The sequence below is a fragment of the Miniopterus natalensis genome, chromosome 17 (genome assembly GCF_054644295.1).
Source record: "Miniopterus natalensis isolate mMinNat1 chromosome 17, mMinNat1.hap1, whole genome shotgun sequence".
Classification (NCBI taxonomy): Eukaryota; Metazoa; Chordata; class Mammalia; order Chiroptera; family Miniopteridae; genus Miniopterus; species Miniopterus natalensis.
The window spans coordinates 26,081,447-26,108,793 of NC_142097.1; the positions used below are offsets into that span (position 1 = coordinate 26,081,447).

The 27,347-nt window shown below is 46.4% G+C and overlaps 1 protein-coding gene across 1 annotated transcript; it reads left to right on the forward strand.

Moving 5' to 3' along the window:
* Positions 1-202: 202 nt before the first annotated feature.
* On the forward strand, positions 203-23,462 carry SP2 (Sp2 transcription factor). Its single transcript, XM_016202313.2, has 7 exons — positions 203-247; positions 13,605-13,681; positions 14,442-15,416; positions 19,515-19,827; positions 20,982-21,156; positions 21,375-21,568; positions 22,241-23,462. Exons 1-7 carry the CDS (start codon positions 241-243, stop codon positions 22,339-22,341), a joined length of 1,842 nt encoding a protein of 613 aa, XP_016057799.1. The 5' UTR covers positions 203-240; the 3' UTR covers positions 22,342-23,462.
* The last annotated feature ends 3,885 nt before the right edge of the window (positions 23,463-27,347 follow it).

Sequence of the window (27,347 nt, forward strand, 5' to 3'; positions counted from 1 at the left end):
GGTGCCTTCTACCGTCCATCAGTTACATTTCATAGGTCTATTGGCCAAACCAACGTCGCTCTAGATACCTCTCTTTGATTGGTTAACAGTGCTGTCGGTCCCCAATGTACAGCACTTTTATTGGTGAACGCTGCCGTCGCTCGGGCGGTGGCGGGCTCCGGGATTGGCGGGTGCAGGGCGGGCGGTGTCAGGCTCTCGGTGGCGGCGGAGGCGGCGGAGGCCAGGGAGGAAGATGTCGTAATGAGCGGTGGGTCCTGGCCGCTGCCGGCGGGGTCTTCCTGGCCCCCAAGGGTCGGGAAGACGGGCAGAGGCCGCAGGGAGGGGGAACTGGGGCCGGGGGTTGCCCACTGGGGCCGGGCCTGGCGCCGGGGCCCGGCTCCGGGAGGGGCGGGGGAGGGAGCATTCCCGCCCGGAGGAGGAGCGGGGCTGGCCAGCCGGGCGGAGGCACCCGGAAGGGGGCGTTCGACTCCCCGCCTCCTCGGAGCCCGCTGGGCGGGAGGGCAGCGCTTCCGGGGGCTGGGGAGAGGAGCGGGCACCTGGGGCCGACCGAGCACCCCCTTCGCCTGGTCGCCTACCCCCTGCCAAGCGCTATCCGGCCCGTAGATATTGCTCGGGCCTGCTCCGAGGAAGCGGCCGATGGCCCTCCGCGATTGCGCTGTTGGGAGTACGCTCATGCACTCTAACTCTAGGTGCCCACCAGCAATTCAGGGACACCCGAGTGCAGCGAGAGAAAAGGGAATGCTTGACATTTAGACGGCGCCAACCACATGGGCAGTGCTGGGTATAGAAGCCGACATAGTTACCAGTGTATCCCAATTGAGAGATGGTGTCAGGACCCGAGGGCACTCCCGAGGCAGATGACCTCTTGCCTTAGACCGAGGAGGCAAAACCTTTTAAGTGTTCCTTCACTTGGATCCTTGAGCCTCCAGCTAAACATCTGCAAAAACTGAGACGTTTAAGAACTTGGTGACAGAGCTAGCCTGTGAACCTGCTGAATCCAAAAGGCCAGGCACAAACCTAAGGAATGAACAAAAGAAATAAAACAAAATGGATACTTTCTTCCACCACACCTCCATCGCATTGTTGACTTACGAATCTCAGCTTCTTACCCGTGCTTCTTGGCATATGTTCCCAGTGGCTTTATAATTTTAGTTGAAAAGGAACTGTGTCTTTGCGCAGTTGAGAAACCTGCCTTCATTGCATTCCTTGGTTTTGATTCCAATATGCTGTCTTGTTTAATTGTTTCTTGATCCAGAGGAACTTAGTCTGGCTTTTCTCAGTGCACATTTTCCCCGAACTTTTTTTCTTCTGAGGTTACTTCTTGCTCACTTATGTGTTGTTTCCTAGAAAAAGGGAGGGAAGAGCCAGTAGATCTACTTTAAGCAATGAATTGGTCCATGTCCTCTATTACAGGGATTTCATTGCAGATAGAAGGGTGATGACTATTTTAAGGTACACTGGCATGCACTGTCTGAAACTCACATGCTGTACCCCAGAAGGCATTAAGTATCACAGTGGAGGGCTAAGTGTTGAGTTGGTATTTTGTGTAAGACTTTTAGGGCTAGAAAGTTTAGGGTGTTGGCCAGCTCACAGAGAGGCTGTGAAAGGAATGATGGTGGATCCACACCATAGTAGTAATTTTGATTAATGACACAAAGAAACCTGTTGTCTGCGATAATGAATATAACTGCAGTGACTTGTTTTTTAATTGTGTGATGAAGGGGGCTAATCTGTCATACAACCTATCAATTGGGCTGATGATGTCAGTGTTCCAGTGGCTTCTAACAGGCATTAATACCTGTCGAAAATGGATGCTCATTGGGACAATTCTAGTTTTTCCACTTGGTTGTACAGAGGCTTAACCTCTTTGTTGAAAAGCAGCAACAAGAAAGAAAACCTGTTCGGACATATATGAACCCCCTGAGCCAGGCTGTTAAAGACACAGTCTTTGCTAAGGAGACCCAGGTAGCATTAGTTCATAATCATATCCTGACTACCCATCTGGGAGAACTGGCTCCAGGAGCAGAGTTTGGCATCACTGCTAATAGCACATAGATTTTTTTCTGTCAGATTCTATTAAAGTTTGGGCCTTTGGAGACCTGTCAGAGGAGAGAAGCTGTAAGAAAATTTTTGCAAATGTCTGAGTAGTTCATTTTGGTATCTTGGCGTTGAACTTCCTAGTTCTGTTGATTAACAGCAGCCTTTTGGAGAAGTTGCAGGGTTCCTTGTAGCCTGAACAATCCTTTGCCAATAATTCTTAAGCTGCTTTAAGCAAGTCTTGCCCAGCTAGGGCCCTGTGAAGACATTCTAAGCTTGTTGCAGCCAACCAATACACCCTGGTATTGACAGGTTCAGCAATTTTCTAGACCTTGCTCAGCTCCATTTCTGTGATGGAAATGTAGTATTATCTTGTAGGACTTATCTTCACTCCTCTGTTCTCTGAATATGCACAAATTAGAAGCCTTACTTCCAAATATTGAAAAACTTAGGAATTATTTTAGAGGGGGGTGGGCAATGGCCATGGAATAAAATGCAGAGAAACACTGCTTTAAAGGGTGTGTAGAGTATTAGAAAATTTAGAGGTAGAGTTGTGTGAACACTTTGTAGTTTAAACAATTACATGGTCCAGTCTGAAGCCTTGTGGACCACAAACTTGGAGTAAAATCTATTTGGAGAAGCTCCAATACTTGCTTATGAGTTAATTGGATCATAGTGTCCCTTTGAGATTTGTGAACTTCCCAAAAAGTTTGAAATCAGGAACACTTGATCTACATGCTGGACCAAACCACTACAAGCTGGGCTGAGAAATGGACATCATTATGGAATGCATTTGTTGATGTTTTTGCTTGTTTGGTTTTTGCTTTGCTTTTGTTTTAGATCCACATGCAACTCCTTGACTTCTAGGCCTGTTGAAGGAGGTGGGGGGAAAGCGTTCTTTCTTTCTTCATAGAGCCAGTGCTTAAATCTTTATATTTCTGAAATGCAGTTGAAAGTCTCTCTCTTAAGAAGTTCTTCCGCAATTACAAGCAGGTCCTTTTTTGGCTGGCTGCATTTTCTTACGAGACCTCAGGGTGGGGAGGTCTCACTTTTCTGTTAATCATCTACTGGAGCTGGGGGGAAAGAAGGTAAAAACTTGGGGCATTACTAATTGAAGGACATTGTCGGCCTAAGTAGGAAAGTGATTAGAGATTACCCGTGAGGAGATGCTCCCAGGTTGTATTGGTGGATTTGTTCCAGTTGACAGGATTCCAAAATGGAAAACTGATTTTTCTACTGCTGAAGAAAGAGCCCAGGAGCAGGCTCAGAGACAGCACTCACAGCCTGGGGAAGCCACGGCTTCCACTGCGTGTCTAGGAAGCGCTCTTTTCAGATGCTCTGAGGCCTCCACTGGCACAGGGAATTACTCTACTTCTCATCAGGGTGGGCTTCAGCTGGCATGCTCTGCTCAGAAGCGAGAGAGTATGAAGGGGCTAAATGCCCAATTTAAATGTTTCTCGGTTTATCCCCTGTGCGTAGGTCTGAGCAGTGCTGAGGTGTCAGGGCTGTTTGTGTCACAGGAAGAGCATGCTTACAGACCCAGCTGTTTGAATCTTTCGGACATTTCATTTCTTAGCTACAGTTTGTTGCCATATCAGAGTTGCATGCTGTACCTAGTCACAAGCCCCAGAACATCGCAATGCAGAGGTTTAGCGTGGGTGCCTGTTGTCGTTTTTGACTCTAAGGGCTCTGAGATGCCAGTTTCTCCCTAGGCTGTTAGGTGGCCTGTTTCATCTCAGCCACGGGGTGAAAATGGCTCAGGGACCAGTAGGCACTGGCCTGCACATTTCCAAATGTCCTCTTTCTAGAGCTGCTTCTTTGAGGCATTTGTCACCTCTCCTATGGGACTTGGTGGAATGACAAAGCAGCCTCTCTGGAGAGTGTGAGTAGGGAATAGGAAAGAGACAGCAGGTGGGCAGGGTGATTGGAAGTGGAATATTTTGCTCCAGGTCAGTGTCTAATTGGAAGTCTCAGATTAACCTAAAAACAGATGAAAACATTTCCCCGCCTTCAAAAAAGTAATTGGTAAGCCAGCCCTTTCTTCCCAGGGGAAATGAAGTCACCTCTCATTTCTGAAGCTGATCCTAGCCCAGGATTGACTCACAAATAAATGTGCCAAAGCAGAGAAAGCATGTGTTTTTACATAATGATACTCTTTAGGGGGAAAATATATTTTGGGTTCTTTTTTTCCTCCTGTTTTCCAAGCCAGAATCCTGAGGCCCAGTATCCTTTGCACCATTTCCTGGGACTGCTTCTATCAGATTGAAGAGTTCTGACCATTCCCTGCTGCCCTGTGTTCTCCCTCACTTCTCCAGAATCCCTTCCAGCATGCAGACTGTGACCCAGGCATATGCAAACTAGCTAATGACAGTCACATATTGGGGAGAGGAATTCACGGTGGAGACAGACAAGAGGTATTCCTATAGGAGGTACCCTCGTTACCTTAACTTACTTGGAAAAGAACTTCCCTCCACTATATGTTAATTGAAAGAAGCATTGAAATGTAGTGCCTGGTGTGTGGTGGCGATGAGGCGTGTGCTTTGCAATATTTGTCCAGGAGCAGGACTGGACTGTGCTAGCCCACGCACAGGCACTCATGCTGTGTGAGCTGACTGGTGGGGTTGAGAGTTCCATCTGGGACTGGATCAGCTAGGCTGACCTAGTGAGCAGATCCCAGCTGAGTGCCAGGATTTGAAAATCTATAGGTTTGTCCTTTGGTTCTTAAGCTCCATGTAGGCTCTCCCACTCTGCAGTGTCCAGGATTCATTCATTTTTCCATTCAACAAATATATATTAAGTACCTACTGTGTGCCAGGTAGGGAGGTACATCAGTGGGTGAGGCAGAGAGAAGTCTATGCCTTTAGGAAGCCTGTATCTTAGTGGGATACAATAAATAAGTTAACTAATAGATTTGAGACAAGAGAAGTGCTAAGGAGAAAAACAGAAGACAGGAAGAATGTGGGAGGTGCAGTTTATATAGGGCGGCCAGGGAAGGTCACCCTGAGAATGACATTTGAGTAAAACTGTGAAGGAGGGGAGAGACTGAGCCATGCTCATTCTAGGGTGAGGGGCAGAGGGCGAGAACATAAGCAGAGAGAATAGCAAGTGCAAAGGCCCTGCCTGAGAAGGGGCCATATCTAGCATGTTCAGGAACAGTAGGGAGGCCCTCATGGCTGAAGCAGTGATAGGTTAGAGAGGTCATGGGAGACAAGTCACTTTGGCTCCTTTGAATGGGAGATGGGATGCTATCGGAGGGCTCTGAGCAGAGGAATAACGTCATAATTTAAGTTTGATGGGTTTCACTGGACCCATGTTGAGAATAGACTTAACAGGGACCAGGTCAGAAGCCCAGCTAGGAAGAAGGCTTTCACAGTTACACAGGCGAAGAGATGATGGGGACCTGAACCTGGGTGATAGAGGTGGTAATGAAAACAGTCAGATTCTGAATATATTTTGAAGGTAGAACCAAAAGTGTTTGCTGACGCAAATGCAAAGTGTGGGGGGGAAAAAGAAGGGTCCAGGATGACTCCTAACACTTTAGGGCTGAGCAGCTGGAGGAAGAGAGTATCAATTCACTGCAGTGGGGAAGTTAGACAGAGACACAGAGTTAGAGAGATATCAGTAGCCCTGATTGGGGCTAGTTAGATTTGAGGTGCTTATTAATACATCCAAGTGGAGACTTCAGTAGGTATTCGGATATACAAATTTGAAAATAAAAATTTGGGAGTTGTCATTATGTAGAATGTGTATGTTAAATCGGTTTTTAAAACTATGAGACTAGATGAAATCACCCAGGAAATATGTGTAAACTGAAGAAAAACAGATCTGAAGACTGAGCCCTGGGGCAGCCCAACCATTTGGAATTTGAGAGGGAGGGGAGGGCCCAGCAAAGAGGTAGCCAGAGAGGTAGGAGGCCAAAATGGCAAGTGTGTCCTCAAGCCAAGTGAAGAAATGTTTCAAGGAGGAAGAGGGGTCAACTGCCAGATTAACACACAAGATATGAGATCTAAGAATTAACCATTAGATTTAGCAAGGTGGAGGTCACTGGTGATGTGAGCAGTTTTTGTGGTATGGATGGAGCAGGGGCAACATGGTTGGAGCAGGTTCAAGAAAGACTGGCAGGAGAGAAATTAGGAACAGTAAATCCTCTTGCAAGGAGTTTTTCTTGGGGGAAAGAAAGAGAAATAATAGATCTTAGCTAATGAAGGGGATTTTCTTGATGAAATTGTGGATAAACATCAGGGTCATGGGCTGAGGCTGGGGTCAAGTTAGGAGTAGGGAAGACTGGATGGCTTGGTAAAGTGTCTGGGTGGAGACAAGATCTCCATTCTTTATTTGCCTTCCTCCTTTGGCCTGTACCATTAGCAAGGCATCACTCATTGTTGTTCATATTCAATGAAAGTCAGAGAAATTCCTTTTATTGTTATAGAGCTCTTTTCTATGGTTATTGTGATTGCTGGAGATTTGTTTCTCAGAAATACTCTGTGCAGTTTGGAATCATTCACAAGCTGCCCATTTGTCAGCTCCCTTTGAGGTCCGACTTTGTTCTCTAAAACCAGCCTGGCTTGCTTTTCCCTTACCAGCTCTGAATTCTTCCAGGCTAGGCAACTGGGAAAGAGTAGGCTTAGAAACTGTTTTGTTGGCTTTAGGCCCAGCTAAGCTGACCAAAATAGACAGCAGAAGGACTGTTTGTGCAGAGTGAAATTCCTCCAGGAGAAATACCATAGCAGGAGGCCAAGAAAGCCATAGCTGGGATAGTAGGAACCTGAGGCAAAAAAAAAAAAAAAAAAAAAAGCTGAGTACCCACAAGGCCTGGCTATGGAGTTTGAGCCAAGTTCTCTCTCAGAGGGAAAAGAGCTTCGTAAAGCCTACTGGCTTGTTTCTTTGGGCCCTTTTTCTCTCTCATTCCCCGTGTCTCAAGTGAAAGACTAGTGGAACAGCCCCTAATCCGATGGTCAGAGCTTCGGGGTCCCTCAGGCCTCTTCCTGTTATGCAGTGCTGCCTGTGTCAGCCCGTGGAAAGACCCCCAGGACAAAGACACCCTCCCTCCTGGGTGGCGGGGGAAGTGCTGTGAAGGGTCCCCTGCTGCCTGTACACTAGCACATGCAGGAGCACTTGCCCCGTACCTGTAGGGGTGGGAGGGAAGAGGAAAGTTTTACCCCGAGTAAGTAAGTTACAAGTGAGCTCTGAAGGAGGACTGGAGATAGACAAATGGAAGAGAGAATGCTTGGGCTCCAGATGATAGAGGGCATGTTACAGTTCCAGAAATGGAGAAAACTGGTGTGCTATTAGGAAAGTTGGAGGGCAAGAGATAAAGGAGAGGTAGAGGGCGAGGGCGGGGGCAGTTGTTTAGGCCTCTATAAGCTTATCATAAGACCACTGGAAGCTCTTTAAGGGTTTAATCAGGGGAGTGGCTAGATGGAATTTGCATTATAAAATGATTCTGACCAGCCCTAGCCAGCTTGGCTCTGTGGTTAGAGCATCAGTCTGCGGACTAAAGGGTCTCAGGTTTGATTCCCCCCAAGATGAGTAGATGTTAGCTAGTAAGAGAGAAGAAAGAGCTCTAAACGAGGAAAGGGCAGCAGCGGAGATGAAGGCTCTTCAAGGATCTGGAGGAAGGCCCCTGGTGCCAGGGCATTTGAAAGCTGGGAGAGAATGGGCAAAGGTGACAGCTCAGTGTTGGAAGTTCGGTGGGCAGTCCAAGTGGAAGGCCCACACAGGGCTGGATGTACTGGTCTGCACTGGGAGGAGAGACCTAGGAGTCGTCAGCCTATGGAAGGTACCTGAAGCCAGAGAAACATCAGTATTTAAGGTGCGTGAAAGGAAGAGGAACCCACAAGGGAAAGAGGTGACCAGAGAGGTAGGAGAAAATCCATGAGGTTTTCAAGGAGGTGGGAATGGTCAAGAACTGAAGAAGGTCTCTTAGATTTAGTAGTGAGAAGGTCCTTGGTTACTTGCACAAGGCCAGAGAGCTGGGGTGAAAGTGCCAGTGCCCCTGCTAGGGCAATCAACAAGTGAGAAATGAGGGGGACTAGCAGGTTTGGCCAAGGAGGGAGGAAGAGAAGGCTGTAGCTGGAGGGGACGGAGGTGGAGATGAAGGATCTATCTGTACGTCAAGAGCTGAGATACTCGGGATGCTTTTCTGCTGGTTTTAGAATTAAACTGGCTTTTCCAGTATAAGGAAAGGAAAGACAGGTGTGGTCCCATCTGGCACTGGACGCCTTGTTTGATGTCCTTGGAAGTTTTTCTTGAAGCCTAAGAGAGCTGCTATTGCTTGTATAGTAAGTCACTGTAAAACTTCACCAGCCAAGGGACTCTGTAGGGAAAGTTTTATCCAACCTGAATGATAGAACTCTGAAAGAAATGACACCTTCTCTTTCAAGAGTATGCAATAATCCCACTTACCAGTGTTGCTAAATGTAGGTTTCAGTGATGTAAAATGCTGTTAAAAGCAAATGGTACAGCCCTGGCCAGTATGGCTCAGTTGGAGCATTGTCCGGTACACTGAAGAGTTGAGGGTTTGGTCCCCATTTGGGGTGCGTTCAGGAAGGCAACCAATTGATGTTTCCCTCTCCTCCCCCTCCTCTCTCTCTTCCCCTCTCTCTCAAAAAATCAATAAGCATATCCTCGGGTAAGGATTAAAAAAAAGGTATAATTAAAATGGTGGAAGTGGTATAAAACAATTACATGACTGCGTAAGAGTCCTTTTGCAGTCTTCATACAACTATTTAGCCTCACTTTGAATGATATGAAGGAAAACACAATTTATGTCCAAATTACACATTTTAAATATAAGGTTCCAATTAATGAGGTTCTAAAGTACTTTCATCAGAGTCTTGTAGTTACATATCTAAGCCATTTCTTAACCACTTCTCATTTCCAAACACCAACTGGAAATGCTTCTCTTTTCCCTTTTATGGTTAATCTCAGGATATAATTCTGCAGCGGCGGGGAGATAGATCGGTCTTTGTTTTGGTTGCCCAGGGGCCACAAAACTCTGAGTGATCCTAGGAGAGATACTTACAAACATTGGTTTGCAATCTAGCGGAGTATCTCAAGAGCCAGCTGGGGAGGAAAATGAAACCAAACTGAAATGGTGCAACGTCAAGCACCAGCAATCTGCAGCTTGCTTCAGTAGATTCTGCTGTAGCTTCCTAACTGAAGGCTCACTCGGAGCCCAGCCAAATCTCCAAACAGTTTTGAGTCCAGGGTAATAATGACTGCAGAGGGAGAGAGGGAGATGGGAAAGGGAGATGAGTAAGAAGCTCTAGGCCAGTTTTCATTTTGTTTGCGCTCCGTCCTGTTCTGATGTCCTTCCGTTTCATAACTGAACATGTCTCAGGGAGAGTCATTTACCAATCTTAGCTAAGTGAACCTGAGCCCAGGGCGCCTCCTGGGAAAGCCTCTGCCTTCCCTTCCCAGCTCTGTGAGCAACTAACTCATCTGTGTGTTTATCAGTAACATGGTCTGAGAATTATAAAAATCTTAAAGGCAATTCAGTCCAACTTACCACCGCATCAGACAGCCAGTCTCTGACAGACACACATTCTGCCTCTGGCTAAATGGTTCCAGAGAAGGGAGAACATTACTTCAAAAGGCAACTGATTCCATCTTTTGAAAGTTTTCCCTCTTAATCTGAAATCTGCCTTCTTGAAATTTCCTCCCTGAAGTCTTGATTCCACCCTTGAACCCACAATGGAATAAATACCCTGGTGGATATTGCTACTCGGATATCCTGGTCACAACAGTTACTGCTCTCCTCTGAACCAGCTCCCATTGCAAATCCACCTTTCAAAATGTCCCTCAGAATGAAACTTGACACTCAGATGTGTCCCAAGTGTGCAGAACACACTAGGACTATTATTTTTCTTCTATGATTGAACTTCAGGAAATGCAGTCCAAGATTGCAGTAGCTTTTTTGGCGACCACATCTAGATTCTCTTGGCGCCTGTTTAGCTTTGAGTTAAAACCACTGGGGCTTTTTCACATGAGACTCACTGTGACTCTGCCTGCCTGCCTGTATACATGTGACTTTTTAAAAAAATCTTAAGTGCAGAATTTATTCAACTTCAAAGTTTAAACCACCATTTATTGATTACCCACTATGTGCTTAATGCTTTTCATATCAATTGTTGACACTTACTGGAATCCCATGAGGATGACTACTTGTGTCTCACAGATGGTGCAGTGGGACTGAGAGAAATATCTCAGCCTCCCCACTGATGACCAGCACAGTATAAATTCTCATTTAGGTCTGGAGCCTAATACACCTACCAGTTTTTTAAGAGCTCTTTGAACCCTAATACTTACGCCCATTGTATTTACAATCCTTCTTGGTCTTGTGGCATCTCCAACTTGAACGAGCCTACTAGGTGGTTGCACAGCTTCCCAAAGTTGGGAGGTGGTTAGACTACTCTAAAGCCGCATTTTCCAGCCTCCAGGGCACAAAACCAATTTGGTGAGTCACAACCAGCATTTAAAAATATGACCCCTGGCCAGTATGGCTCAGTTGGTTGGATCGTCATTCCGTATACCAAAAGGTGATGGGTTTGATTCCCAGTCTAGGACACATACCCAGGTTGTGGGTTTGACCCTGGGTAGGGGGCATGCAGGAGGCACCTGATCTCGATGTTTCTCTCCCTCCCTTTTTCTCAAAACCAATTTTTAAAATGGTTTAAAAATAAATAAAAATATGAAATAGAGTAGAAAAATATCAAAGTCCATCACATGTAGTAAGGCAGATTTTGTTTCTGGAAACTCTTATTGCATGAGCACAGGACAGGGAAGTGTGTGGGTGTATGTGTGGGTATGTGCGTGTGCACTGGGTCTTGATGTAAGTTGTTTTTATAGCTGTGGTTCATGGTCTGAATAGTTTGAGCACTGCTCTAGAGAAAAGATGTTTTTGAGTCAACTTAGGTTGTTTTCATTATAATGCTACAACTTAATTATGTACACACACAAAGCTGTATATCAACTCATTGATCTAGCTCCTATAAAATTAATTAAAAACTACCAAAAAGCCAGTAAAATTCAAACCAACGTCATCATTCTGGGAGGACAACATTAGTTTGAACCTGAATCGCTGCTGTCAGCATAAGCACAGCACAGACTTGACACCTTGGGCTCCTCGACTTCCGCACGCCCACCCTTCAGTGTCTAGTGCAGAGAGACACAGTCCTCCCACGCTTCTGAGGAGCTGTCATTCCTCATGTTGCACAAGTGTATCTTGAGTTAAACGTGCAGAATTAAGTTGTCTTAATTAGCCCACGCAGTTAGAATGGTGCCACTTGGCACTAATGTAATTGTAAACACACACATAGGCCCTGAAATGTGCAAATCTGGGGTAGGTAAGCAACAGTCACCCAGATCTATAGTATTTGTTCATTTTTAAAAAGATCTTCACAGTGAAAACAAGAATAAAACATTTTGGTAGAGAAAGCATGTGCCTCCAAGGAGAAGCCTGCAGACCGTGGTCCTGGTACCTCATCCCTAGTTTAAGGCAGCCTGGTTGACCTTGCAGCAGCAAACTCTAGACAGCATGGATCTCAGCACTTAGGTGAGGCATGTTTAGCTTAGCCACCAAACTAGACTACTGTCCTGCATGCAGTATCTTCCCTTCTTGTTCATAAGAATATTATAAAAATTTCTGTTAGATGCCTTGTTGAAAGAAAATGTGCAGTGTATACCAGTTTCCTGATGTATCCAGCTCAAACCCTATAAAACAGATTTGTTCAGATTGACGTTTTTTGCAACACTATGCTTATTCCTTATGATTACTGCTTCCTTACGTCAGAAATTGTAGTGCTGTTCAATCATTTGTTCTAGGGTTTTGCCAAGAATCAGTGTCTAGTATTTCAGGATCTACCTCTACTCTGGGTTTTGCCCAGAGCTGCCCTCTGCCTCCTCACTCATTTTATAAGTGTGCTACAAAGTCTCTCCTGTCAGGGAGAGATCTATGCTGCCTGGAGTGCAGTTTGTGGGGCCTTATGGCCTGGAAACCATTTAAGGCATTGGTGTGCCTTACTAGTCCATCACCTGTCCTAGATTCTGTCCCCCATTCACCTTTTCTTTATCTTTTCCCATTTGAGAATCTTTCTCCCAAAGAGAGAAGCCAGAGGCCAGCCAAAATTGAATGGTACAACTTTCTCCCCAATCTCTATCCTCTGGGTCTCAACAGATACCCAGCAGGGGCTCAAAGCCTGAGCCATTCTCCCTTTTTGAGTCTCTGAAGTAATTAATACCCTTCCCGAAATCTACTTTCTAAAGGTTTAGGATACAAGTCAGACTCTACCCAGTTTCCCTTTATTGATTTCAGAGAGAGGAAGGGAGAGGGGGAGAGATAGAAGCATCAATAATGAGTCATTGATCAGCTGCCTCCTGCACGCCCCCCACCGGGAATTGAACTGAGATCTCCTGGATCATAGGTCAATGCTCAACCACTGAGCCACGCCGGCCGGGCCCAGTGTCCTTTTTTCTTAATTATTTATGAACTATAAGATGACTTAGATTCTTCCCCCCCCAATTCTCATGATTTCCATTTTACCTATTTTATATTTATCTTAGATCAGACTTAAGTTCAGAGTAGAAATTCCCTTCATTACTTCCTTAATGTTCTTTATTTTCCTTTATTTAAAAAAAGTACAATAGAGTATATTTATTGTGAGAAAATGACAAGACAGAAACACAAGGAGAAAAATTCTTTAAGTCAGGCAAGATCCAACTACCACGAGATAATGGCTTCTAACACTTTAGCATTTTAAGACTTTTTCCTGCTATATTCATACATTGAAATATATACACATTTAAAGAAAAATAGAATTTATTCTATTTTCATTCTCATTATATTCAGTGATTAGCTTCCTACTCTTGGTGATACCTATGAGGCCAACTAGGTGATACCTAGTATGGGGCCATACCTTTTGTCTTATGTGAAAGTATAAATTCACATAAAGCAATTCCCTCTATGGTATAGATCAGTACCTGGACCGTTGGGCCTTTGTGGTGAAGGTTCAGCATAAAGCACCCAAGACTTTCTCATGGAGTGGGTGTGTCCTTGTCAGGGATCCTGACTGCGCAAAGCTTCTCTCCCAGGCTAGCTTGGCATCGGGCTACAGCAGCAGTGAGCAGCAAGCTTGGGTTAGAGCTGGAGTATTGGTTGGGGGAAGGGGGCTTCCCCACCCATCATATAGGGGTTGCAGCCTAGCTAGGGAGAGTCAGCAGTGCCCCTCAGAGAGGGCTCCATAGGGGGCACGGTTATGGAAGCTTGGTCTTGGTATAATCTCACTCAGCATCTTCGTGTTTTCTCAGGCTTTGTGATGGCTGGAGGGGAAAGTCTGGGGAAGGCAGGACCAGCTGTCCTCACAGCCTTGGATGGCTGAGTCTGAGGAGAGAAGGTCATCTGCTGAAAAAGATGTAGGATTGCTCAGCTTGAATGGGGTTAGTGTGGGGAAAGGTCGTTAGCCTCTCTTGGAGAAGCAGCAGCAAATAGAGACAAAAAGAAAATCTGAGACAAGTGGGTTTGGGTTCTTTTGGGGCATTTTGGGCATTGCTTTCTTTTCTTCCAACAGATCCACAGACCAGCATGGCCGCCACTGCTGCTGTCAGTCCCAGTGACTACCTGCAGCCCGCTGCCTCCACTACCCAGGTGAGCATGCAGTGGGCTCTGAGTGTGGGGGCTGCATCAGCCCGGAGGGACTCACTGAAGCTGCCATTCAACCACAGCAGCACTCACTATAACTACCCCAGGACATGAGACCAGGGAAGGGTCAGTTATCACTGTTTCTGAACTAAGAACCCATGGCCACTAACCTAGGTGCCACAGTTGGGTCAGGGGCGAAAAGCAGGATTAAACTCAAGGTCTCTTCCACCAGACTCCACTGACCAGATAAGGAAAATAGAGTCTCTGTCCCCATAACCCAGAGACTTTCCTTGTAGCCTCCAAAGAGCAGCCTTCCCTGGTCAATGAAGTCACATCCCATGCACTAAAAAACACTTTACCAGAGGGTTTATTCTTGTTGCTCCCCCCTTTCCCTCCCTCCCTTCCTTAGTTGAGGAATCAGAGATCCCTTAATCCCTGTGGCAAGCCAATGGAACTCCATCTAGGAGCTCAGGGTGGTTCTCTGTCCCTGTTAAAAACAAGGCCAGTGGGGAGTAAGTGGTCCCTGTCATGGGGTGCTTCTGGGGTACTCCTTCCTGAGAAAGGCATTTCCCACCCTTTCTCCCTTAATTACTCAGTGGAGAAACCAGCAGGGACGACAGGATCACTGCAGGGGGAGGATGCTGGCACCCTGCCTGCCACAGAAGTGGGCAGGAGCCTGCCAAAAGGAGAGGGTCAAAACGGGCAGAGGGTAGCTGGGCTGCAGGCCCTCACCTCTCACTCCTTTCCTTCACTTGGTTTTTTGCAGGACTCCCAGCCATCTCCCTTAGCCCTGCTTGCTGCAACATGTAGCAAAATTGGGCCTCCAGCTGTTGAGGCTGCTGTGACCCCTCCTGCTCCCCCCCAGCCCACTCCACGGAAACTTGTCCCTATCAAACCTGCCCCTCTCCCTCTCAGCCCTGGCAAGAATAGCTTTGGAATCTTGTCATCCAAAGGAAACATACTTCAGATTCAAGGGTCACAGCTGAGTGCATCTTATCCTGGGGGTCAGCTGGTGTTTGCCATCCAGAATCCCACCGTGATCAACAAAGGGACCCGATCAAATGCCAACATCCAGTACCAGGCAGTCTCTCAGATTCAGGCAAGCAGTGGCCAGACCATCCAAGTACAGCCCAATCTCACCAACCAGATCCAGATCATCCCTGGCACCAACCAAGCCATCATCACCCCCTCACCATCCGGTCACAAGCCTGTCCCCATCAAGCCAGCCCCTGTCCAGAAGTCGGGTACGACTACCACCCCCGTGCAGAGCGGGGCCAACGTGGTGAAGCTGACAGGTGGGGGTGGCAACGTGACACTGACTCTGCCTGTCAACAACCTTATGAACACCAGCGACACCGGGGCCTCCACTCAGCTCCTCACAGAGAGCCCTCCCATCCCGCTGTCCAAGACTAACAAGAAAGCCAGGAAGAAGAGTCTTCCAGCCTCTCAGCCCTCTGTGGCCGTGGCTGAGCAGGTGGAGACGGTGCTGATTGAGACCACAGCGGACAACATCATCCAAGCAGGAAACAACCTGCTCATCGTTCAGAGCCCCGGTGGGGGCCAGCCGGCTGTGGTGCAGCAGGTCCAGGTGGTGCCCCCCAAGGCCGAGCAGCAGCAGGTGGTGCAGATCCCCCAGCAGGCCCTGAGAGTGGTGCAGGCGGCATCTGCCACCCTCCCCACTGTCCCCCAGAAGCCCTCCCAGAACTTTCAGATCCAGGCGGTTGAGCCAGCGTCTACTCAGGTACTACACACACCCTCTGCACTCTCTCTCTCTCCTCTTTAGCACTAACTGGGTAGCAATCCATCCCACTCAGCTTGCCTTCAAAGATGCTGCTGATGCATCTCCTGATTTGATCTGAATGTTCGGAGTCAGTATCGTTTGGGGTGGGCAGTAAGTGGCCACTTCTGCCTGACAAATGGGTTCTCTTCAGTTCATAAGGCCAAGTACAGCTTATCTGTAGAAATCAGATGAAACATACCTATTTGGCCCACTTTTTCTTTATGGAGGTCTTTTAGGGGGCAGATACCTACTTTTTAATAATAATGTTTATTTTTTATTATAGAATTACATATTCAGAATGGTAGCAAGAATAAAAAAATTCCAGTCAGAACCATAGAATTTGCTATAAAGTTAGACAGTGAGAAAAATACTGGTCATTGTTAGGAAAAAAATTGGAAGAGCAGCCTAGCTTGAGAGCAGGAACATTTAGGCTAGTCATCCGGGATGTTAACTTCAATAAGAATGCTCTCATTTTTTGGCATTTATTGAGATGCTCTAATACTCTGGAATCTACTTGGCTCTGTGAGGCAGGTTTTATTTATTGTGTATGTCTACGAAATGCTAAAGATTATGCCTGTGTTGCAGATGGAGAACCTGGAACTCAGGGAAGTTATAAGGTATTCATATCTCATTGTGCGTAGGTGATAAGAGCCAGGATTCAATTTAAATTTCAAACCCCAAACTCTTTTCCATTTTCCACCTTGACTCATTGTGTCTTATGTGTGGCAGGTGCTACAATTAAAATTGAAGATGAGAATTTTTTTTTTTTAATATAAAAAAACCAGCTCCTGTCATTGAGGAATTCATAATGTCTTCTTTAGAGAGAACTGAGGCATCACAGTGAGTAACAGTAGGAAGTAGAGTAATCTGCTGGGTAGAGAAGTGCCCTTGAGTTTGAGCTGTGGACATGGAAGTTAATGGGAGCCTGCCCTCAAATGCCTCCTCCCTTCTGGCATAGTATGTATTTTCAAGTGATTTTTCTCTAAATTGTTTACTTATTACAATACCTGTGAGGTTCCATTATCAAACCTACCTTACAGGCGAAGAACTGGGTGGAGATACCCTCACAGGTGCGCATATCCTCAGCAGTGCCTCTCCTTCCTTTCCTGAGGTTCCATATCTTGAGATTGGTGGAGGCAGGGCTCAACCCCGGTCTTCCTAAGGAGATAATCATACATACGCAGAAAAGTTTAGGTACAACATTATTTGTCTTTTTTTTTTTTTTAATTGATTATTGATTTTAGGGAGGAGAGAGGGGAGAGAAAGGGGGCGGGGAGAGAGAAACAGTGATCTGAGAGAGAGACATCAATCAGTTGCTTCCTATTTGAGCACTGACCAGGGCTCAAACCCACAACCTGAGTATGTTCCCTGACGGGGAACTGAATCTGCAACCTTCAGATGCATGGGACAATGCTCCAGTCAACTGAGCCACACTAGCCAGGGCCAACATTCTTTCTTAATGACCACATAGTTTTCCATTATCCCGAGGTACTGTCTATTATACAACTAATACACTGTTAACTATATCTAGGCTGTTTCCAACCTTAGAGCAAAATAAATTCCTAAAAGTGAGTCAAAGGATATGCACATTTTTAAAAAATGTATTGTTTTCTGTATGAGAGATTATCAGTCCTTGGCCCTCAGGTCAAATCTGGCTCTCCTGTCTGTTTTTGTAAATAAAGTTTAAGACATGCCCATTTGTGCAGCATTTGTACTACAAGGCAGAAACTCTTGGCCTGCAAAGCCTAAAAATATTTACTATTGCCCTTTATAGAAAAAGTTTGCTGATCCCTGCTCTACATTATGAACAAAAAGTTCTAGTAACAGAAACTTCAGATACACAGAAAATAGCAGTGATTTGCAAAAGGGCACATACCAGAAAGGAGATGACATGAGATTTGTTTGCTTGCTTTTAACTGAAAAACATAGCCCTAAATAATTCAGGATTCAAAAATAACCCATTCACAACCACAGCAGGATTTTTTTTTACAAAGAACTTTTCCCCTGAATCATTTGAGCATAAGTTGCCACCAAATGTTTTATAGAAAGTGTGCAGTTCTTACAAGGACATTCTACATAACAATAATACAACCATCAAATGTAGGAAATTAAGAGTGGGTGAAACACACTAATGTCTAATTCAGAGATCCCATTTAGGTCTCACCACTTGCCCTAATAATTCCTTTGTGGCAAAAAGTTCTCATCCGGCATCACACATTGCATTTCGTTGTCACGTCTCCTTAGTCTCTTTTGATCTGAAACACTGCCTCAGTCTTTACTCGACTATTTTGAAGGCTACAGGCCATTTATTTTACAGAATTTCTTCAGTTTAGGTATGTGTGATGTTCCCAAAGACTAGATGCAGGTTGTGCTCTCTTTTTTTGCAGGAATATCACACTTTGTGTAAATACCCTATTCCTCATCAGACTTTTGCCCACTTGTTTTGGTGTCTTTTGCTATGATAGATTTTAAAATTTAACTTTTTACTTTAGAATAAGTTTATATTTATAGAAAGGTTGCAACATTAGTACAGTATACCTGTCACCTGGCTTCCCCCATTGTTAAACATCTTACATCACCAGGGTACATTTGTCAAAACTAAGCAACTGACATTGGTACATTACTGTTAATTAAACTCCAGACTTGATTTGGATGTTACTGGGTTTCTATTGATGTCCTCTTTCTGTTCCAGGATCTTGTCCAGATACCACACTGCACCTAGTGGGCTTGTCTCCCCAGATCCCTTCAGTCTGTTAGTTTCTCAGTCTTTGTTTTTCATGATCTTGACAGTCTTGAGGCCCATGGGTCATTATCCTGTAGCATGTCCCCCAGTCTGGGGTTATGGGTTTTTGGAAAGAATACTAACTACAAAGGTAAAACGCCCCTCTCATCACATTATTTGAGGGGTACATGATCACACGACACCCCTGATGTCAACCTTTGTCACTTGGTTAAGGTGGTATTTGCCAGGTTTCTTCACTGTAAATTGTTACTTTTCCCTTTCTCTGTCATTTGGAAGCTAGTCCCCAAGTCTCCCACCTTCCCTTCCTTTCTACATCCTGGAAGGGAAAGTATCTACATAATTATTTGGAATTCTCTAAGGAAGATTTCTTTCTTTTCTACTTATTTCTTTATTCAATGCTTTACTTTTATCAGTAGGGACTCATGTACTTTTATATTTTGGGCTATAATTCAATACTACATTATTTTTGGTGCTCACATTGTTCCAGCCTTGGCCATTTAGAGCTCTTTAGGTTGGCTCCTTATCCCTGTGACATACTCTCCTCCTCCTCTTTTTCTCTCAGTCAATTTTATTAGATATTCACATACCATAAAATTCACCCTTTTAAAGTGTACAACTCAAGGGTTTTTAGCATATTCACAAAGTTGTGCAACCACCCCCACTATCTAATTGTAGAACATTTCTTCACCCCAAAAGAAACCCTCCTTTAACGGTCACCCCATTTCCCCTTCTCTTACCCCTGGCACCCATGTTCTGTCTTCATGGATTTGTATATTCTGCACATGTCATGTAAATGGAACCATACAATAGATGATCTCTTGCAACTGGCGTCTTTCACTCAGTGTAATGTTTCCCTCCAGAAAGCCTAGACTACCCTATACTCCCACTCCTAATGTTAGAGTGAGTGCCTGTTTCCCTGCTGTCTCACCAACAATACGCAATATATTTTATTTTTCCATTTTTGCCAGCCTGAATTGGAGAAAAACTATTTTGCTCCAAAGTAAGAAAAGAGCTGTTTTCATTCATTTGATGGTGATTGCATCTTTTGTGAGGTCATCATTTAGTTGCCTTCTGATTCTCCAGTTCTGCCATTTGGCAGTTCTGTTTTTCCATGCTAAGTAAATTAGATGTTTGGTTTCAAATCAACGTGCCAGCTTAGCACGGATGTAGGTTTGGGCTAGTCAGAGAAGACTTGGGCAGACAGAGAAGCACTCCCACTTCTCACTTGGGCAGGGAGATGACACTGCACTCGCTGAAAGGTGCTGGGAGCGCAGTCTCTCCTGGGATACTGACTTTTTCTCTCTGGTCCCTCCCAGGTCTACATCCGTACGCCTTCCGGTGAGGTGCAGACGGTCCTTGTCCAGGACAGCCCCCCAGCAACAGCTGCAACCACATCTACCACCACTTGTAGCAGCCCTGCACCCCGCGCTCCCCATCCGAGCGGGACCAGCAAAAAACACTCAGCTGCAATTCTCCGGAAAGAGCGTCCCCTGCCAAAGATCGCCCCCGCTGGTAGCATCATCAGCCTGAATGCAGCCCAGCTGGCGGCTGCGGCCCAGGCCATGCAGACCATCAACATCAACGGTGTCCAAGTCCAGGGTGTGCCTGTCACCATCACCAACACCGGCGGTGAGGGTGTGGGTAGTGAGCCTGCATACCCCACGTGGGAACTGTGGACTAGCCTGTGGTTCCCAGTAACAGCAGTGAGGATACTGCCTCACACTTGCCTCATCACTTCCAACTTAAAAGCACGTCTACTTGGTCCTTACAGTAGCCCTGTGAGATAGTTTAATATGCATGTTGGCCCCACCTGACAGCTGAAGACTTTGAATATGGTGGAGAAAATAACATATACTCAGGGAAACTCTTCAGCTAACACACAAATGCAGATTCGTATGGTGCAGACCAAAGACAGATCTCCAAGGGAGGCCCTGGGTAAAGAGACTTGAAGGAAGGCTTCCAAAATGAGGAAAGCCTTGAGTTAAGGTTGGAAGGAAAGAAGAGAGCCTTTGGCAGTGGGAATGGCTTGTGCTGCACTTCAGTTGAGTGGGAATATTTGGTAGTATTTATAGTATGAAAGCAGCAGCCTTGCAAATCATCAAAGGAACATTGTAACTACCTCTCAAAATGGTTCCTTGCCTTGCCTTCTTTAGCTGGGTGAGGGGCCCTTTTCAGGGTAGTGGCACTTTAACACCAGCAATAGGTCAGCAACACTCCCCTGCTTTGAAAGGCTTTATGCAAGTCCTAAAGGACTTAATTTTTTCCAAAGCCCTTAGAACTGTTTTCTTACTCTTATTTATAACAGTTCCTGGAGGCTTTCCTTAGAGTTGGTGTCTCACAAGGGCCCAAGGCTGGAGGAAATTCTGGAAGAAACACTCCTCAAGACAACCCAAGACAAGACCCTTCCCAATTGAAATATGTGGGCAGCATCTGAAAGCAGATTTGGCCTGTGTGGTATAGTGGTTCAGTGCACTGACTGAAAACTGCCCAGGTTCAGATCCGAGCTCTACCGCTTATTAGCTATGTGCCCTTGATATGTTATTGAGCCTCAGTTTCTTCAACTGTGAAAAGAGGATAATAGTACCTGTTTCATAGGATTGTGAAGGTTGAAGGACTTAATACACTTAAGGCCTCTAAAATGGTATCTGGCATGTAACAGGCTCTCGAAAGTATTAGCTGCTATGGTTATCCTTACCACGTGCAGAAGGAAAGAAGGGTGTCAGCTCCCTGCTCTGCCCCTTCAGGCTTCCTCACCCTGAACCATGCCCTCCTACTCCCCACAGGGCAGCAACAGCTGACGGTACAGAATGTTTCTGGAAACAACCTGACTATCAGTGGGCTGAGCCCCACTCAGATCCAGCTGCAGATGGAGCAGGCCCTGTCTGGAGAGGCCCAGCCCGGAGAGAAGCGGCGCCGCATGGCCTGCACGTGTCCCAACTGCAAGGATGGGGACAAGAGGTAATTGGAGCCAGACTGGCAACCTGGCACATGCCCTGTTCCCCAAGTGCCTTCCTGGGACACAAATTGAGAGGATAAGGTAGGGCTCCACACCACCTCAACTCCTCACCTCGCCTGTGCTCTCTGACCTGACCCCACATCCTATCCTGCCCCCATCTTCTGTCTCCTTCTTCACTCCTTTTCCCTGTCCCGGCCTCCTCCCCATTCTCCAATCCCAGGTCTGGAGAGCAGGGCAAGAAGAAGCATGTATGCCATATCCCCGACTGTGGCAAGACTTTCCGGAAGACATCCTTGCTGCGGGCCCACGTGCGCCTGCACACCGGCGAGCGGCCCTTTGTCTGCAACTGGTTCTTCTGTGGAAAGAGGTTCACACGCAGTGACGAACTCCAGCGGCACGCCCGCACCCACACAGGTCTGTTCCCTTTCCCCAGTGCCACACTGCCACCCAGACAGCTTCTCACCCCCCTCCCCTGGCAGGCTTGTACCCACACAGGTCTGCCCCCAGCCTCTCCCCCAACCCCCACTCCATTGCCCTCAGTGACATCAGATTCCAATTCCTAGCCCTGCCAGAGAACTGCCACTCTTGTTAGACTGTTTTCTCAGGGGTCCAAGCCTACCCAGGAAATGCTTTCAAGCCATTCCTTTATCAGTGTTCCCCAAAGCGATGCCATTTGCTTTATGCAGGCTTGATGATTTCTGCTATAGCGAATGAGTTATTTGCCAGGCACTGTATTGTGCACTTTACAGATCGACTAACTTAATCCTCACAACAACTCTATGGGGAAGGTGCTTTGATTATGCCCATTTTACTGAGGCATGGAGAGGTGGCTAGGTCATGCAGCTAGTGACTGGTGGAGCCGGGTTCAGCTGCAGGCCCGCTGGCTCCCCAATCCTTTTAATTGCTATCCCATACTGCCTTTTCCACTTTTATTTCCTGAGTGATTTTCCTGAAATTGTTTCACTATTTTTATTCATTTATATCCAATCACTATTATTTTTGATGTCATGTGTGCTTCTCCTTTTTGGGGGCTAGGATAGTGTCTGTGAATGGGCTTTGTGAGTAATGGGCATCTCCTCTTCCCAGGGGACAAACGCTTCGAGTGTGCCCAGTGTCAGAAGCGCTTCATGAGGAGTGACCACCTCACCAAACATTACAAGACCCACCTGGTCACGAAGAATTTGTAAGGCCCACTGAGACGGGAAGCCCTGAAGATGCAATCCCCCTGGTGTCCTGCCTGGGCCCCTGGTGGAAAGGAGGCCCATGGCTGCCCTGGACCCACCCTCACTCCTCCCTCCTGTTTTGCAACTGTCCTCACAGGAAGGGGGTTTGCTGCCCCATGCTCACCTCCTTCTGAAGCCCCTTGGCTCTGCCCTGGCCCTTCCCTGTCACCAGACCGTGGACACTGGCTCTGCCCAATGAGACGTTCTAAACCAGGACGAGTGGGAACCTTTATTTCCAAAGGAAAAACATGAATTTCACTCCATCGAGGAGCAAAGTGAGCCCCCTCACCCCCCCAACACTGCCGGAGTTGCATCATTGTGCCATGCCCCTCTCTCTTGCACCTCCCTGGCCCCCCAGCCACCCTTGATGCCCCAGGCCCTGCACCCAGGGCACCACTGGCATCCACCACCTGAGAGGCTCAAGGGGCCGCCTCCACTCCACATGCCCCAGCCCCGCTACAACTCTTCTCCAGCACATTCCAACTTTCTATTTAAAAATAAAGCTACCCACGGACTCCCTCATCCCTTTTTCTATGGAGAACGTTGCCTTATACTCTACTTCAGATAATGAACACTGTGTATTGTGTGTGCTTTAAAAGTTTTATTTAATTGCTCCCTTCTTCCTGTCCTTGTTACTCACCTCCCCCATGCCTGCTTTCAGTTTAGGGTTTTGGGGGGCAATGATGAGCATATGGATTTTTTTTCTCACTAGCGATTCCTTTTCTAAATGACACAGCATTTCAATTCAAATCTGGATTCAGATAAAAACAACTTCACATCCTGAACCTTTCCGTTCTCCCTTCATCTCACCCACCCCTACCGGCCCAAGCTCTAGTTATGTACAGTGTATATTGTATAATAGACAATTGTGTCTACTACATGTTTAAAAACATATTGCTTGTTATTTTTGAGGCTTTTAAATTAAACAAAATACAACTTTATTTTTAGTTGTAACTGCTTGAGGTATGTTTTATGATTGACAGATTTGTTATCCTTTATTAACGATGTACTTCTGTTGTTCAGCAGTGGGCTGACAAAAATTTTTTCTTGCTAATAAATTTAGTTGCCTGAGGCAAAATCTGCAACTTGGCAGTGCAGCTTTCTTTGTCTTTGACCTCATAGAGTATGGAGAGGGGACTCGGGAGGGAAACCTGGTCTCTTAGAGTGATCCACACTGTGACCAAGGCAGGACCTACTCTCCTGACCGGAAAAGGGCCGCAGCCACACAGACCTCATGGTATGGGCACCAGCCCCCAGAGCACTTGGGTGGGACCTCCAGGGGGACAGGACCTAGTGCAGGTGTTCCTCCTTTGTTCTTCCATAAGCCAGTTTTGCCCAGATCAAATCAGGTACACTGCTCAGACTCAAGTCACAGCAGTGTCTTCCTTACCAGCAAGCTACTTATTCCACTCAACTCTCCAACTGAAGGTTTTGCCCTCAGAGCTTGGGGGAGAGAGCCAAAGGGGCTTGGCTCAGTCATTTCCAGAGGCTAAAGAGAACTTGTAAGGCCCACTGGCCATCTCTGCCTCCCATGGGATGCCTGAGTTAGAAAGGGGTCAAGAGAATGTATTCTGCCTAGCCTGGGTGATGGCATGAGGACAGAATGGAGAGACCTGGTGGCAAATTAGCCCTCGTCTGCTGTAACCCATCTCTTAATTTACTTGTGAGTTGCAGGGGGTGGGTACTGTTGGTACAATGTAGCCCAAGCTCCCCCCAGGACGCCTGATAGGCCCTGGTTGAAATTTGGAAGCAGGCTATCCCCAGCAGCTTGAGAGTTGGGGGCCATGCTGCCCAAGTAGTTCTCTCCTCAGGGTCATCTGCACCAAAGCCACCCTCCCTGGCCCCTCCTGTCTACTCAGTGATGCTCAACACAGCAGCTCTTTGATTCCAGATCCTAGGATTACAAGCCGGAAAGAAAAGGAGGCAGGGGAAGTTCCCCCATACTTAAGGCAAATCCAGGCAAAGTACCCTTTTTAAAAAATCAAACCAGCACATAGAACTCAGGCTTCCTTCAAACTACTCAGTCCATTTTTTCAATCACCTTTTGGGGGCCCTTTGAGGCCCCACACGAATATGATGATGGGAGCCACCTGCAGCATTTCAGGTCCCTGGACCCATGAGGGGCTCCTGTCTCATTGATGTGGCTGAGGCCTACGTGGTGGTGGAGTCCAGAGAACCTAAGTTGGGGTGAGACGCCAGCTCAGTACAGAGACCTCTTGTGACCTGACCAAGGTCTTTGGGGCTGGGATAAAGCCACTAAAGGAACTACAATAATCTCAGGAAAGATGGCAACGGGGTTTCCTAGTGAAGGGGTCCTCAGGGAGTAGAAGAGGCAGGAAGTGAATCAGGGACAATGGAATAAAGAACGGGTATGGGTGAAAAGAAAGCAAACCATGGTGGAAACAGGCAGAGAATCAGGACTGTAGAGGAGAGTCAAATACCTACCAACAACCAGGGTTTCTCAATGAAACTAAGAATCACCAGATCATATCCTTGGACCTGCCTGGGAACCTGTCATTTGGCCTTCCTCTGCCTGTGGCCCACGCTCTAGCAAGGCAGCCAAATCCAGGATTGAGTCTGATGCCCGAAGACCTCACTCAGCCTGGGAAAGCTTAACATCCTTCAAGCCAACAACATTTGACCCGGCTTCCACCAGGTACAATAAAAACCCCCAATCCCTACTCACAATGCCTAGTAGTACCTGGCTATGGAGAGGTTTAACAAAACAGTTTATGCACAAACATGACAGATTAGCATTTCCTGGTTGGCATGTTGAGAAGGAGCCAGAGTAAGTGACATGGTCCATCCCATGAAGCAGCTTCTAATGGGGAACTTGTATGAAAACCACAGGATGTATTTGCAAAATGACCCATGAGTACATGCAAGGATCATGTGAGGGGTCAACCGCATAACCACAGGCAGGACATGGGTAAGAGTCAGCCTCTTCTGCATCCCTCCTCTGGGCCTCCTGATAACCATACTCGAGACTCAAGACATCTGCTGGCAGAGCACCAAGTACCCACCCTTCTGTGTCCTGAGTTCACCCCAAGGCTGAGCCCAAGAATTCCTGAGCATAGGGGGCCCCAGCACACCCACTTTGGCCTGCCATCAGCCTCCTGGAAAGCTGGGCACTGTATATCACCAGTATCATTTCCAATCTACTCCAACATGCCCTCCTTCAATGAACAGCACCACCCATGTCACCTAAAGTCATCCTGGTGAGTTGATTCCCTCCCCTCCATCTCCACCCACCCACATACTCAGGCACCAGGGTCCCACTTCCATTTAGACAACACTGCAGCATCTTGACCTCCCTCACCCATCATCCACTTGGTCACCAGGATCACTAAGCTATAATTGAAATAGATAATCCAATCAAACAATTTGACTAAAAGGTGATTTCAGAACATAAACGCAAAAGCATTGAAAGAAAACAGGCAAAGCGTAGTCCCCAAACCCACCCATAGCCTCTTTGTTTCAAATGGAAAAACTAGTGTGCCTCTCTGTAAATGCAATATATTTTCTATTCATTTAAGACTCTCCCGAGAAAAGATTAATAAATTTACAAAGTTGGGGGAGAGGGTGGCAAAGTATTTAATAAAAAGCTGTAACAATAAAAAATTCATTTCTCCCACGCAGGCAAAACCCTTGCTGAGTTTACAGCAGTAGAGGCACAGCCAGCGGGCATGTTCTCCCCTCCTTTTTGCACTGCAGGGCTGCTTTGTGATTCAGACACCAAATCCCACTAGGCAGAAAAGCACAATGCAAGCCTACTTATTATTTTCAAGACAAAGGGGAAAATATTAAAAGGCAACCAGTTGCAAGCTTCCTCACTAATTGCCAAGGATGGGAGAGGCTGTTGGAATCTACTTTTTCTCCTCATCTGGTCTTTAGAAAACAGGAATTAGACACTGTGGTTTGACAACGGCACAGGATAAAAAAGGATCGTTGTCTAAAAGCCTAGCCCATGCCACCTGCCTGATCTTCAGCTGAGCTCCTGCCTAAGTGCCTGGCCCGCGTTCTCACCACACTGCTCCACGTTTCCCCAAGGCACCCAGCCTTCACTCACGTTGTTCCCTCTTCCTGGCACTCATGTTCCATTGTCCATCAGGCAAACACATACTCATTAAGATAAATCAAATGTCTGCGGCCTCTATCAAAGATTCCTGACTGCTGGAACCCGAGACCACTTTTGCCTTTTTGCTCCCTGTTTCCTCAGAGAAGTACCTGTAACTCTTCAGCTCACAAATCTGCTTCTCCCTACAGACTACAAATCCCTTTGGGCAGGAACTGTGTCACCATCATCTTAGTATGCTCAGACCTAGCTCAGTACCTGGTCCAAAGGAAGTCTTTAATAAATGTCAACTGAATGAATAAATATCTATACAGTTGACCCTTGAACAGCATGGATTTGAATTGCACGGGTCCACTTATACATGGATTGTTTTTTCAACACTGTTAATGTATTTTCTCTTCCTTATTTATGATTTTCTCGATAAAATGTTTCCTCTAGCTTACTTTTTTCTAAGAATACAGCATATAATACATGTAACATACAAAATATGTGATAATTGACTGTTTAAGTTATGGGTAAGGTGGTCAACAGTAGGCAGTTAAGTTTTTGGGGAGTCAAAAGTTATACGTGGCTCGGCGGTTGAGCGTCGACCTGGGATCCAGGTGATCAGGGTTCGATTCCTGGTCAGGGCACATGCCCGGGTTGCGCGCTCGATCAATGACTCTCTTATCATTGATGTTTCTATCTCTCTCTCTCCCTCTCCTTTCTTCTCTCTGAAATCAATAAAGATATATATTTTTTAAAAAGTTATATGTGAATTTTCAACTGGGGAGGGCTCAGGGGCCCTAAACCTTGCGTTGTTCAAGGGTCAACTGTACTGACTTGGCTTTTACCCAAACCATTCAAATGATCCTAGTCTTGGCGTACTAGAATCCCAGATCCAGGGTAGTACAGC